Source organism: Tetrao urogallus, assembly GCF_951394365.1.
Source record: "Tetrao urogallus genome assembly, chromosome: 1".
Classification (NCBI taxonomy): domain Eukaryota; kingdom Metazoa; phylum Chordata; class Aves; order Galliformes; family Phasianidae; genus Tetrao; species Tetrao urogallus.
Window position 1 is genome coordinate 62,921,090 of NC_136813.1, and position 13,460 is coordinate 62,934,549.

Below are 13,460 nucleotides of genomic sequence, written 5' to 3' on the forward strand. Positions count from 1 at the left end.
TAGCAAATATATGGTCCTAACTCTGGAAATGAATTTTGCTTGCAGATTCATAGCTTTCAATAATGTATGTAGCTGTGGTTGTGTAGTAGTGTGAATTACTGTTGATCTCACTTGCTGCAGCTTAGAAAAATATGCTAGGTTTACTAGGTACACCTGTTAAAACAAAATGTTCATACTGAATCTTTGCACAGGTATCAGGATTAAAGTTTGAAAACAAAGATAAGAAAAACCACAGGCAGCTAATTATGGGGAGCAGGTATTTTTCTGGAAGCGAGCCCAGAAGTGCTGTGTTGTCCTAACCTTGTCCATTGTTCAGGTATTCAGCTGGAAGCCGAGATTTCCAGAAACTAATTTATGATTGCACAGCACATACACTCTTGAAACAGCAGTGTTACCACTGTGGATGTTTAATATTTATAGGATTTGAGCGTAATGTCATATGTGCAAAAATAGCTCTGAGCTACAAGTTCCCCCTGTGCCGTGCTCTGCTTGGAGGCACAAATCCGGGTAGACACGCTCGGAATTGGCAGGGTGAGGGCAGCACCAGCTTCAAGACAGGCTGTCACCTGCCTTCAAGCACTGCAAAAACCTCCCTGCGTGAACTCTGTGTAACTGGGCCTCCCCGACGGCGGAGGTTATTTCAGTAGGGCAGCACAGCAAGCCAGGAAGCAGCACCTTGCCAGCTGGGCTTCCCTCTGCACTGATCTATGGTCGGGGGAGTTACTGCTGTATAAGGAGTGCAGGGAGGCACCGTTAATGGCAAAATAGTTCCAAAACACAACCAGAAAAGGACATGTATGTTTGGTAACTTGAGCAAATGCGTATAACGGGCCAGCTCAAATTACATTGGTCAGCATAGCTCTTGTAGGAGCTGATCAGTAAAATAAAGCTGTGTCGGTTTACTCACATGGGCTTCTTTCCTTTTGCTTAAGGTACGCAGTGAGACTAAAAACCCACTCAGGCCCCAATGCCACGCCAGAAGACAAGCAGTTGGCAGCACTATGGTTAGTAGATCACCATTTCCTCAAAAGGCTCCTTTTCTGCAGGGAGACAGTTCTTGAAAATCAGACACTGGACGCGGCCAGATAGGATTATGTTGTCTGTTGAAAGAAAGAGCATACTTTCAGCTCTGGGAAGGTCCAGCCCTCATATCACTGCAACAGGTCTGCGTTCTGTCTCTGTAAATAAGCAATTCATACTTATTGACTGTGACAGGTCAGCTATCGTACATCAGCATAATTAATTTTTAAATGCCCAATGGTTTGTTGTTTTTATGAGCAATGTACTTTTGTACCAATAGTTTGGCAATTTCTTTGTGGCTGACATTTAGGCTCTATAATCGTAAATTACATTTACATTACGTGAAGAGAGATACGGTGATGGCGATAATTAAGCCTCTTGGATTCCCTCCCAAACAGAGATTTCAGGATATACACACGCACCTTACATTCTGTAGGGTGGCTGCTGATGGCTAGCAAAATGCTTAAACGCTGTTAAAATCAAATTTTAGTTTAATATCTATGTAGTTAATACATCAAATACCTATTACATGGTTACTGATTCTCAGTAAGTGGACATTTACAATCAGCAAGTGTGTTTTTAACATCTATTAACCATCTGTTAAAAACCCAAACTGAATGCATCTTCATCCTCCATAAATAAAAGAGTCCTAATTAATCATTTGTGTAAAAAGAACCAAGTGTTCAGAGGTGCGCGCTCCTTTTAAACGCCCTTCCTTTGTCGCCAGTCTGCTGGCGCGGTCGGGAGGAGCACGGGGCACGGGAATTGCTTTAAAAATGCTTAGGTGGGGAATTACTGAAAAGCGGCTAAAAGAGAAACGAGGGGGGGTGAGGAGGGGGGAGCGGTGAGGGGCGGCGGGCCGCTCCCTCCCGCCCGCTGCCTGCCAGCCGCTGCCCGTCTGCCGAGCCGAGGCTGTCCTCCAGCGGCGGGCGGCCGCAACTCGCCGGCTGCGGGCTGAGGGGGCCGGCGTAGCGCTTCCCCACGGACAGCTTGCAGCCTCGGGAGCTGCGTGGGGCCTGGGCGGGCAGGAGGCTACGCGTGGCTGCCTAAGTCTGCTCGGAAAGGCACACGGGAGATAGAGCCGGAATGGCTAGTTTGTTATATAGGCTGCAGGTTGCTGGAGTGTAGTAGCGGGATGAGGCACCCCGAAAGGCTGCTGTTGCATTTGCAACGAGAAATGAATTTAAAGATTAAATCTTTTGGGGGTTCCAGGCTAATAATGACTTCTCCTTTGTCGAAGCATGAGTGCATCAAATTCAGGGCTAAAACCTGGGAACCAAGGTGCACAAACCCTTCCGATCACAGTCTGCTCTGTGGCTCTCTTCACGGACTGCCATGGCCACAGCACCTAGCCTAGCCTTGCTCATGAATCTACTGCAAAGTGTGAAAGATCATTAGCAGTCTTCTTCATAAGGATGGAAGTGGCCCAGTACAGCACGCATACAGTTAGGGCACTGTCACCTACTTTGTGGCATCTAACCATGTTTGGATACAGAGCTGTTGGAGCGAGTCCAGAGGAGGGCCACAGAAATGATCAGAGTGCTGGAGCACTTCTCCTATGAAGACAGGCTCAGCAAGCTGGGCTTGTCCAGCCTGGAGAGGAGAAGGCTCTGGGGGAACCTTGAAGGGAGCTTACAAACAGGAGGGAGACCAACTTTTTACATGATCTAATAGTGATTGAGCAAGGAGGAATGGTTTAAACCAAAAGAGGGAAGATTTAGATTAGATATCAGGATGAAATTCGTCACTCAGAGGGCGGTGAGGCGGTGGCACAGCTGCCCAGAGAACCTGTGGTGCCCCATCCCTGGAAGCGCTCAAGGCCAGGTTGGATGGGGCTCTGGGCAGCCTGAGCTGGTGAGGGGAAGCTATACCCCTCAGGGCAGGGATTGGAGCTTGATGATCTTTAAGGTCCCTTCCAACCTCAGCCATTGTATGATAAGATTCTGTGACAAGTAAAATGAACAGAACAAGTGAACTTAGTAGTAAGCAAAGTGCCGCCAGTCTTCCACTGCACGTTAGTTGAAGAATTTAAGATAATTCATAGAGAATACTGTTTGGAGGCACACTTCACCTTCTGCTCTCCCTTTTATTGCAGTTACCGCTGCCTGGCCCTTCTGTACTGGAGGATGTTCCGACTCAAGAGAGACCATGCTGTGAAGTATTCTAAAGCGCTTATTGAGTATTTCAAGGTACTCTTTTTTTCACATGTTCTAAAATCAGTGTGTTGTTACAGTAAATACATTTTAATAAAAACAATAGCTGTGCTGGGGTTAGTTCTTGTCCCACTAAGTCGGTAGGAACATTGTTATAGACTGCCATAGCAACACTTAATCACTGGTTACTTATTTTGCCTTCATAAGGGACCCTCTTTGCAATATACAAGTTATATCCCTTCAGGAAGGCTAAGAAATTTGTTGTACTAACAGGCATTTTCAGGTTACTCTTAATCAATTATCTAGTGCTAACCTGCTCTGTTGTAGGTAGATTTTGGAGATTTTGCTCCAAGAATCACCTCCCACACTTCCCACTTCCCACTAGATTTCCTGTGAGTTGAAGACTTTGATCTCTACCAGTCCTCAGCTGCAGGACTTCCCCTTAGAAGCATGGGTAGGTAAGGCAGTGCAGTGGGACATGTTCTCACCCGAGGAACTAGCAAAGAGCCCACACTGACTTCAATGGGAGTTGTACAAAAGCACCAGAGGGCAACCAAGCCACCTGCCATGTAGTTGACAGAGCACCACTGGCTTCCCCTTCCTGCTTTACTTTGTGTGCTACTGTTTCCTATCTCCAGTTCCTGCCTGGTCTACAGCCTGGTTGTTTTGAATAAAACAGGAAGTCATTCAAAGCATTTTAATCTATTTTATTTGACAGGCAGCCTTTTTCTGAAAGTATCTCAAGGACAGAATCTTTATGGTGGAGCCCTCCTAGCAGTCAGTCCATCCAGCATTTAATCTACATGGAAAGAAAAATAGCCTCTATCTTTCTAATTAAATAAATATGTACATATAAATGCTTTAACACAAACTGTTCCAAGACAAACTGTTTTGGGAACTGGAACAGCCATTTGTCTTTAAACATGAGGCTCCTTTTTTTTTTTTCTCTTTCTTTTTTTCTTCTTCTTTTTAACAGAGGAACGTACCTTGAAATGAAAAACATCCATCCTTTGACATTTTGTTAATAAAAAATTTCAAATACAACCACGAGCATTCATGACCAGATTTTAAACACATGAACACATTGAAGGAAATTGACAGATCTGTTATTGTCAAACTGAAATTGAAGTCACTGTAATTGCTTCTAAAAATTTAGCAATATATAATTCAACATCTTATGTTTCTCTAACAATGACTTGATTTCAGGGTAAAGAAATATGTGCCAATTATAACACTTTCTTTTTCTTCACCAATTCAGAGAATGCCTGCATTAAGAACAGCATGGTCAGGCTCTCAACCATGTAAAATGTCTCTTACTCGCAGACAGAAACTGTTTCACAGCAAACATAAAATGGACTTACACTGTTACAGACAAGATGAGCTTGTTTTCTGCAAAGCTCCTGCTGATAGAATGATAGCGTAGTTTCACATTAGTAAGTATTCTCACCTTTGAAAGTAAAAATAGGAAAAAAAATCCATCTGCCATGATTTTCAGTGGAAAACAAGCCAATTCTCCACTCATTTCATATTTGGTATCTAAAAGCTTTCAAAACCAAGTGACATGAAATACTGAGTGCATTAAGAGCTTCCACATATATTATCAATCAGAGAATGGCTTTAAACTATTTCACACATATTTTCAGGGAAAATCGGACGTACTTTTATTTTAAACAAGAAAAGAAAACTTATTAAATCTCCTTTTAAGTATTTTATTTCCATTATATTAAAAAAAAAAAAGTAATGTAGCAGAGAATTTAAAAAAAAAAAAGCCAACATGAGAAAAAAGGTGTGGGAAGCTGTACAGTAAGGCAGAGGCTACTTAAATTTACAGTGGAAGTATCCTTGATTCCATTTCAGTTTTCTCAATTTCCTGCCTCCAGCTCTGTAAGTAAATAACACGTGCTCAGTTTCTGTTGCACTAGAAAGAGGAAGGCCAGTAGTTCTGAAGACACACACACCCAAAAAAAAAAAAAGAAAAAAAAGCCCCACTGAAGGAAAAGCCCAGTGTGGGACACTCCTGAGCTACTTTTTCATAGCAATAATACAGAAGGCCAGGTGTCAAAATGCAGTTCTGGAGTGTGGAAACACTTGAAGGAACGCAGAGGATGCATCAAAGGTGGGAAAACAAGTTTTTTTTTTTTAGGAGAGGCTCAAGCAGTGTGCCCATCTTATGGAAAACCATTAAGTTAGTGTGATACACTGTGTATGGAAACATTACTGATAATGCCAGATGACGTGCAGTTTTGCTGGCACAGGACCAACAAAACTCTGAAACACTGAAGTTAAGAAAGTTGAGTCTTGAAATCTTGAAATAGGACCTATTTTCCTAACTTAGAGGCCTGCTGAACAGTAGAGTAGGACAAAAGAGAGCAAGGATGATAGTGACTTAGGACTTCTGTATGCCTAGCTATCTTTTATTAAAAGGAAAAAAAAATTCAGGTTGAAGTTCCATGATTGGTGGAAATCAGACATTACATGATTGAATGTTCTGTAGGATTGCTCACGGCCTTCTTGTGTTCTGGTTTTCTCTATCACAAGAAATTCCAGCCTAAACCTGACAAAGAGTCCTAGCACTTCCTTCTGAACGCCCAGGGTTTTTGTGAGAAGGTTGAGCATCAGCGAGCGTGTTTTCCTAGCCAGCCCCCATCTCAGGATGTGTAATGGAATGTGATTTGAGTCTGTGCTACAGCACCACTTCATCACAATTCCAAACCAGGCTCTCTGGGTTAATTGCATCAAGAGATTCGAATACCTCTGTCTGCACAATTTTTTCTTTATATTCCTTTACTTTTATATTGTCTGCTGCTCCTCATTTCGTATTTTTACATTAATTATGTGCATTGTTAATTATTTTTCCTTTACAGAATTCATCAAAAGCCGCCCAGAACCCATCTTCTTGGGGTAACAGTGGAAAGTAAGTTCACCTGTTGCACAGAAACTTAGAACATATTGACTGTCAGGTGTTACATTTTCTTACCTGCTGTATGTTCTGATACTTCCATGTTTTTAAACCAAACACTCTTTCAAGCCATGGTGTCAACATCTGATTTCAGGAGCACAGGAACTCCATCGCCCATGTCCCCTAGCCCTTCTCCAGTCAGTTCTGTCGGATCCCAGGGGAGCACAGGGCCCCCTTCCTCATCTCCTATAATCAGCATCCCCCAGCGCATCCATCAGATGGCCGCCAACCACGTCAGCATCACCAACAGCATCCTGCACAGCTATGACTACTGGGAGATGGCTGACAACCTGGCCAAGGAAAATAGAGGTGGGTGATTCAAGGATATGGGCCACTCTGTAAGAACATCACATGTTTTGATCAGCAAAAAAATGCTTTGACAGGAATCCTGTCAGCAGAGTAGGGCTGCAGAGGTTCTTTTTTTCTTCAGTCTTTTTCTAGTCTGTCCCAAAATTACCCAAAAAACACAATTTTTGACAGCTGTCTCATTTGGAAGCATCTTTATATCACTAATTTTTTCTGTACATTGCTGGTGACAGACAGATCACAGGTCACAGATGTATCTGCGGGCAGTATTCACTGCCATTTGTGTCATTCTGGAGAGAGAGGTTTGAGAAGGGGCAAGGCAGACTTCTGCTCCCAGAGTCACGGAGCTGGATGGGATGCTTCCATCCAGACCATGTCACAAATCAGGAGTACACTTCATTTCTGCAAAAGAAATGAGAACCCGTCCAACCTCCACTCCCAAGGAGAGACAGATAGGAACAAGGCACCCTCACTCCCTATTCGGGGTAAGATTTTCCCAGTTAAACCGGTTTCACTGTATTTAAGGCAGGGATGTGATCAGGATTCAAATCAAAATTAGGACACTTAAATGTAGGTGTTTGTATGTGAGCTGTTGGGTTAATCTCTCATTGCAGTGGATGGAACTTTGTTCAAAACAAACAGCAGAGTTCAGAGGGCTGCTCAGTTCACCTTGAAGATGACACCGGGATCCAGTTCAGTTGCCTAACTGTAGCTACCCAATGCCCTTTGAGGTGTCCTTTCCTGTACTGCTGCTCCAGAAGTCTCCTGTATGTCCTGTGTTAGGTCAGCTATGTATGTATCAACTGCCTGAGGACATCTCAAATGGACATTATATGCCTCTAAGATGTAACTGAATTAAGTAGCTATTGACTATTTAGGCGGATCACTCTTCAGATTGGGATGATCACGTCGTATATATGCCTCTATTTGTCTATCAAGGTAGTTTAGATATCTGGCATATGTAGAGATAGACACTTATGCATAGGCTTTTAGATTCACTTGTCCTTAATATAAATCTTTCCCAGCATCTGTTTGTTTTATCAAGACTCAATGGAAATTAACGAAAGGCAAAGCTGAAGAACTCACTGTTTTGTTCTTTCAAAAGAAAATTGTTATGTATCAGCCTGTAACATCATGAACCGTGGGGCTTTAAAATTAATCTCACTAACACTAAACTTTCATTCCCATGAAATGTTCAGCTTGACTCAATTTGCAAAAGAATAAAACCTATTAAAGGGTGACAAATAGCAAATACAGCTTCACTCTTCTGATGCTGAAATCTTTTTTTTTTTTTTTTCCCTCCCTGTAGAATTTTTTAACGACTTGGATGCATTGATGGGACCTATCACCTTGCACAGCAGTATGGAGCATTTAGTTCAGTACACTCAACAAGGACTTCACTGGGTGCGGAATAGCACTCACTTGTCATAATGACTGTGTGCCATTCATTTGGACTATATAACCTTTCATGGATAATTCAGTTATTCTGGACACTGTGCTACAGAAATAGTCAACCACAGCATTGATCCAAACAAAGGTGAATATTTCTTCAATGTTGAGAAGATGTTTTCTGAGAGTAGATATGTATCTGTGCATATGTACAATATACAATGATTTCTCTTCAGAATAAATTGTTCTGTACCACTCTCCAGAAAATTTTCATACACTAGAAATACTAGAAAGAACTGATCTGAATGCACAAAACATACCCTTTCCATTCGTGTGCTGAAAAATTCAGAAACCAAAATCTCATGGGGTGATTGAACCAAGTGCAATAAGCACAAATCCCTATTCAGGAAAGCTCTCAATAGACTCTTACCTTTTAAGCTTGTGCTGAAATCCCATTTACTTCAGTAGAGCTTAAGCACATATACAAGGGTTTTCCTGAACTGAATGAATGAGGGCAAGTCTCAGCAACAGAGAACTTACTGCAAGCGTGGACACTTCACAGAAGTTCCAATATTTATATTCTATCTCCCTGTAGCTGCCCTGCTGGGGCACACAGAGGAGATGCGTAGTCTGCATTAAGATGGAGAAAGACAGCATTCCTTCAATGTGAGATAAGTTTTGACAGATTGCTTGCATTTCTTTATCTCCTGTCTTTTTAAATCACTTGACCTCTTGTCCGGCTCCACACCAACAATATAACCAACAATAACAGGCAAAAAGCCTGAAAACAGATATGCTGATTGCATGAACTTTAAAGGAGATGGTGGGAAACTGCATTCTGTTACCAGCAGTAAATAGATAAATGAAAAAAAAAAAAGGCAAACTGCAATCCACTCACTAAAGAAAATGTGTTAATTTCAGCTACATACAGACAGACAGATATCCATAACAATTGTTGGCTTTGCATGGGAAGGCTTCATCTTATAGATTCTGATTTTCATATCTTTTTCACCTAGCAGAAGCTTGCAGCACATTCTTCTAGGCTGCACTGGAACACTACATGCAATTTCCTTTCTCTGGGAAGCAGAGTTTTCTGCTCATCAGGCTAAGAACTGTTTCCTATCATAATCCTCTCACTCTTCATGCATAATCCTCAGCTAGGCTTTAATGTTTCTTGATTTGTGGGATATTTTCCATTCCTGTTGACAGGCTGTGTTTTTCATGCCAGAAGAATTAATCCCACAGTGATTGGAGTTTAATTTGGGTCAGCTGAGGTCAAGGCCAGTTCATACCAACTGTGTTTGCCCTTAGCGCATTTGTGTTCATTTTCAATGGTTTTGACACATTTATTTTTCTTCTTCTGTAATGGAAATATAATTTTTTGCTTGCTTTGCAATTAGATTTGTAGCCCTTACTCAAGTCAGCAGCTCTGGTGACTTCAATAGACTGTTCTTGTCCAAGTCACTGACTGACCCTTTGATTGTTGTTTCCTAATTTAATTCACAAGTATGTTAAGGAAATGTGAGTACAAAAATCTCTTTCAGTAGATGATGCAAGTAGAAGTAGCCACTGACATGGAGGGTTGATTGATTGGTTCTCACTGCCTTTTTTTTCCTCTCTGATTTTGAAAAGATGCATTTAAAAAAGGAAAAGATACCAAACGAAGTAGCATGTTTTCTCAGTAAAACATCTCTGGAAGGAAAGGCTGTATTACCCTGTGTTCAAGAGCAGGCTGAAGAGCATGCAGAGCTCCAATACCGGCATATTTTTTTTTTATCTAGGCTGCTTACAATAGGGCTGGCTATTGCTCAGAGCATCACCCTGTTCTTTGATGCAGCTCACCAGGGTAACTACATAAGGACTGCTCATCTCCAAGCCAATCTTATGTGCCGATTGGTGCTTGGATCCTTCCTCCCCAGGAGAACTCCTAAAATCAGGCTGTGGTAACCTCTTAACACGGATTTGAATATTACAGCGTGGCTGGCTTTAAGAGTGAATGTGGGCCTGCCTTTAAATGATAAAGTGCACATCCTCCAAGTCCTTCGTCACTCTTAGTTCCAGCTGTTCCCCACCTCAGCAGGAACACAAGTTGTTTGGTCCCAAGTATCACGGAGAACATGGTTAGTGCCTTTCTGTTTATTACTTGCCTGATTTCCAGCGGTGGGCGTCTACTATGATGTACCAGACCGGCAGCAGTGGATTCTGTCAGCTGCTTCAACATCATACGAAGGTACTGTGGAATTTCCAATTAGGATTGGATTCACTAATTGGATTTCCAATTAGTGAAATTCCAATTAGATTTGCTTCTGTTTTCTTTGATGGTGCCTATGATGTTTATCTTCAGATAATTTGGGGGTTTGGGAGCCCTTATTGCTATTTAATGTTGAGAAATTTTAGACGTGACATAAATTACTTGCCTTAAATGGAGTTTAGTTTTATTGCTCATGTGGCATTTGAGTTTCGAGTATGGAACTTTGAAGCATGTTTATTTTACTAGGGGTATATTTCTTAATCACAATGAACTCTTTGTATGGATGTAATATGTCAAGCAACTTCAAAGAAATGCAAGAATTATGCTGTCCTGTTGTAACGTTTCCAAGCACTAAGGATTTCTTGCAGATGACTGTCATTTCTTGTACATTGTTCTCACATTTGATTATTCCAGCCAAAATACCCATTGCTTCTTTGGAAAAACACACTGGTTTTTAGGTTGTGTGCTGGCATCATCTGTGTGGCCTGATGGGCACACTGAGCCTTAACCTCGGGTGGCAAAAAGGGAAGAAATAGCAGCCATTTAAACCAATTGGTCATATACATGGATTAGAGTTTTTGGCCTTTTTCTGAGGGGTTTCTCACAGCTATACAGCTTTTTTTGGTGAAGAGATTTGCAATACTCTCTGTGCAGACTTTTTGCTGCGTAATAGTTGCAGCAGTTTAGATGGCTGGAGCTGAATGTGACGTGGTGACAACAAATACTTCATTTCATCTTCTTAGGGCCTGAACTGGAGAGAGGTGCGTGTGGCCTTTAGGTCTGGTCCAATGAAGCATATGCTCCACATTAAGAACCAGAGCAGTTGCAGATATTCCACCATGACTCAAAGGTACTTTCTTTGTTCTAGATGAGACCAGTAGATACCATCCTTTGGGGTTCGGTGAAAGATGCTTACGCGCTTTAGACAGCCATAAAAGCCCATTAACATGCAGGTTTCTTAGCACTACAGCAGTGTGCAGCTTCATTTGGTGCAAGCAAGACATCAGCCTGTACAAATCCAGAAGAATTACACATGGAGGGAGAGGTTTGCTTACAGACCGAGGCTTCTGAATAAGTAAAGGCTGATAAAGCAACAGGAATACATTTAAGTGACCCACATAGTGAAGGTGGATACAAGAAGTGCAAAGCACCATACAGGATCCTGAAAGACAGCAAGATAATACAAATCCTTGACCTTAATCGTTTATAGTATTCCATAGTGACATGAATGAAGGACGCGTGCAGAAGTCCGGGTGTGGCTAAAAGCCAAGCACAGCCCTGCCATCACATGGCAGGATTCCCCAGCTCATTTGCCTATTTCTTTTAGCCAAATATCACAGGGCAAAGAAGATGCTTCAGTGAAGAGAAGACCTTAGGTAAAGAAGGTTAAGAAGATCAAGCTCTAAGTGTAGATACAAACACATATGTATATACTGTAAATCTAAATAGTAATTAAAGTCACTCAGCATGAAGGATATTACTAGTGCCTACCATTGATCATCAACTACTCATCACTGAGCAGCCATATCACCTCAGAACTGCAGTAACTGTTATCAAAATAATTTGTGCAGCTAATTAATTTATAAGCAATGCACCTTTGGGACTGTGTCATCGTATCTCTTTTGTAATACAAACGTTCAACCATTTTTCATGGCTACTGATTCAAATCGACATCACTGAAATGTCAGGATATCTTTTTTTCCCTAGATGAAGACATGCACTTAGACCTGGCTAATCTGTGCTTAGTTTATCTACCCAAGAGACTTCAGTAGTCACCAGCCTTAATGCATGTATAGTATATACTATTCACTGACTTCGTTGTAGGTTTTAATCCAAATGAAATTGGAATTTGCAAAATGACTTGGATTAATGGCATCTGTCTCGGATACCCTGCAGATGTGACATTAAATGATTCATGATTTTAAGCAGGAAAGGTTGAATTTTATGTAAATTGCAGTGGATGAATTCCGGGAATTTTTATAAGATTTTTTTCAAATGAAAGGATTGTCAAAGCAATATGTTGTGGGTTTGTTTGGTTTTTTTTTTCCCCCCTAACTGTCCTAAATTTTGTGGAGGGTCATGAGTTCATGGTCAAAACTATATTAAGAACATCTCCTTCTGCAATATGCTTTGCCTTTACATAATCCGCTTAATGCTTAGTATGTCAAAAAGAAGTGTTTCTTTTTCACAACAAGAGCAGTGTTTCCCTTCCTCCCTCCAGGGAGAATCCTCAAACTAAAGAATAAAATCTCTTGCCACAATGGAAATATAAACAATGCCTGAAGAATATGAACTTGTTAAGATAAATGTAGAGGCTTGGCTGGCACAGACCTAACATGCCTCTCATTTCGATATCTTTCTGTTAGCATTTACATCACATATTTGAACTCATTGTGTTTGAAACTAGAGAAGCAGTCTGATTTTCATGTCTTAAAAAGGCCCGATAGGTCTGATTGGTATCATAATTGTAATTGTTACATTAGCTTGTGCGCTGTGCACCAAAGGCTGGGAAGGCATGTTACTGTAGATAAATTTGCCAGAACTCATTTAGAAAAGCATTTGGATGATCTTATGTCTATTCTGTCTAGAAAAACAGAGAGCAATATTTCTCACCCAATATTGTTGCATGAAAAATTGCCTACTTTAATGTCTCCCATAAAACTGCCATTTGCCCTCCATAACGCCAAGATTCCATATCTAGCACTACCAGTTGCCATGCTGTAAATTGTTCTTAAGGTTAATCAACAAACTGGGCAAGTTGTACTGCAGGCTCCGTTTGCCCTCAGCTCACTAAAGCCACAGAGAGGAAAAAACACTGAGATGTGGACCATCCAAGGCTCTATCAGTTTCAGAAGACTATGGGCTTCCTCACTGAGATGTAGCTGGATGTTTCTGAAGTAATTCTTTGCCTCTGCTTGCTGTCTGGCTCCTTGGCTTTTGGAAGTCTTCAAGTATGAATTCCCTTTCAGGGTTGTCGTCTTCTTTGGCAGCCCAAGCTCCCTTTCCACCTGGATGCTGGAGCACGAAGCAAGTAACCCATGGGATGCACAAAGGGGCTTGCTTTTCTCCACAAAACCAGCAGTAATACAGCAAGGCTTCCTCTCTTTTTTGATCTGTGTAGCTTGAATCCCAGCCTCATCCAAGCTAACCACAAAGAACTCTAGTGAGTCCAAGGGAATGCCAAAAAAGAGAAAAGAATGGGGATTTCCTCTGTCCCAAGGCACTTTTGAGGAGTGAATATAGAGAACAGCATAGATCATACAAGACAGTTAGGTCTCCTCTTTCTTATGTGTACTAACACAGGAAAACTTTAACACTCATCTGTCTAGAAGGAGTTTATGAGAATTAATTCACATGTGCAAGTCACAATGCGTTCTCAGCA

The 13,460-nt window shown here is 41.5% G+C and overlaps 1 protein-coding gene across 1 annotated transcript in view; it reads left to right on the top strand.

Moving 5' to 3' along the window:
* AFF3 (ALF transcription elongation factor 3) overlaps positions 1–7,869 on the top strand; it is a gene marked incomplete at both ends in the record, with an annotated part of 316,850 nt that extends 308,981 nt beyond the window's left edge. Inside the window, 5 exons of the mRNA XM_079544079.1 lie at positions 933–1,004; positions 3,116–3,209; positions 6,038–6,087; positions 6,227–6,441; positions 7,748–7,869. Coding sequence (XP_079400205.1) covers positions 933–1,004; positions 3,116–3,209; positions 6,038–6,087; positions 6,227–6,441; positions 7,748–7,869 — 553 coding nt within the window. The remainder of the gene's footprint in view (positions 1–932; positions 1,005–3,115; positions 3,210–6,037; positions 6,088–6,226; positions 6,442–7,747) is intronic.
* Positions 7,870–13,460: the final 5,591 nt, after the last annotated feature.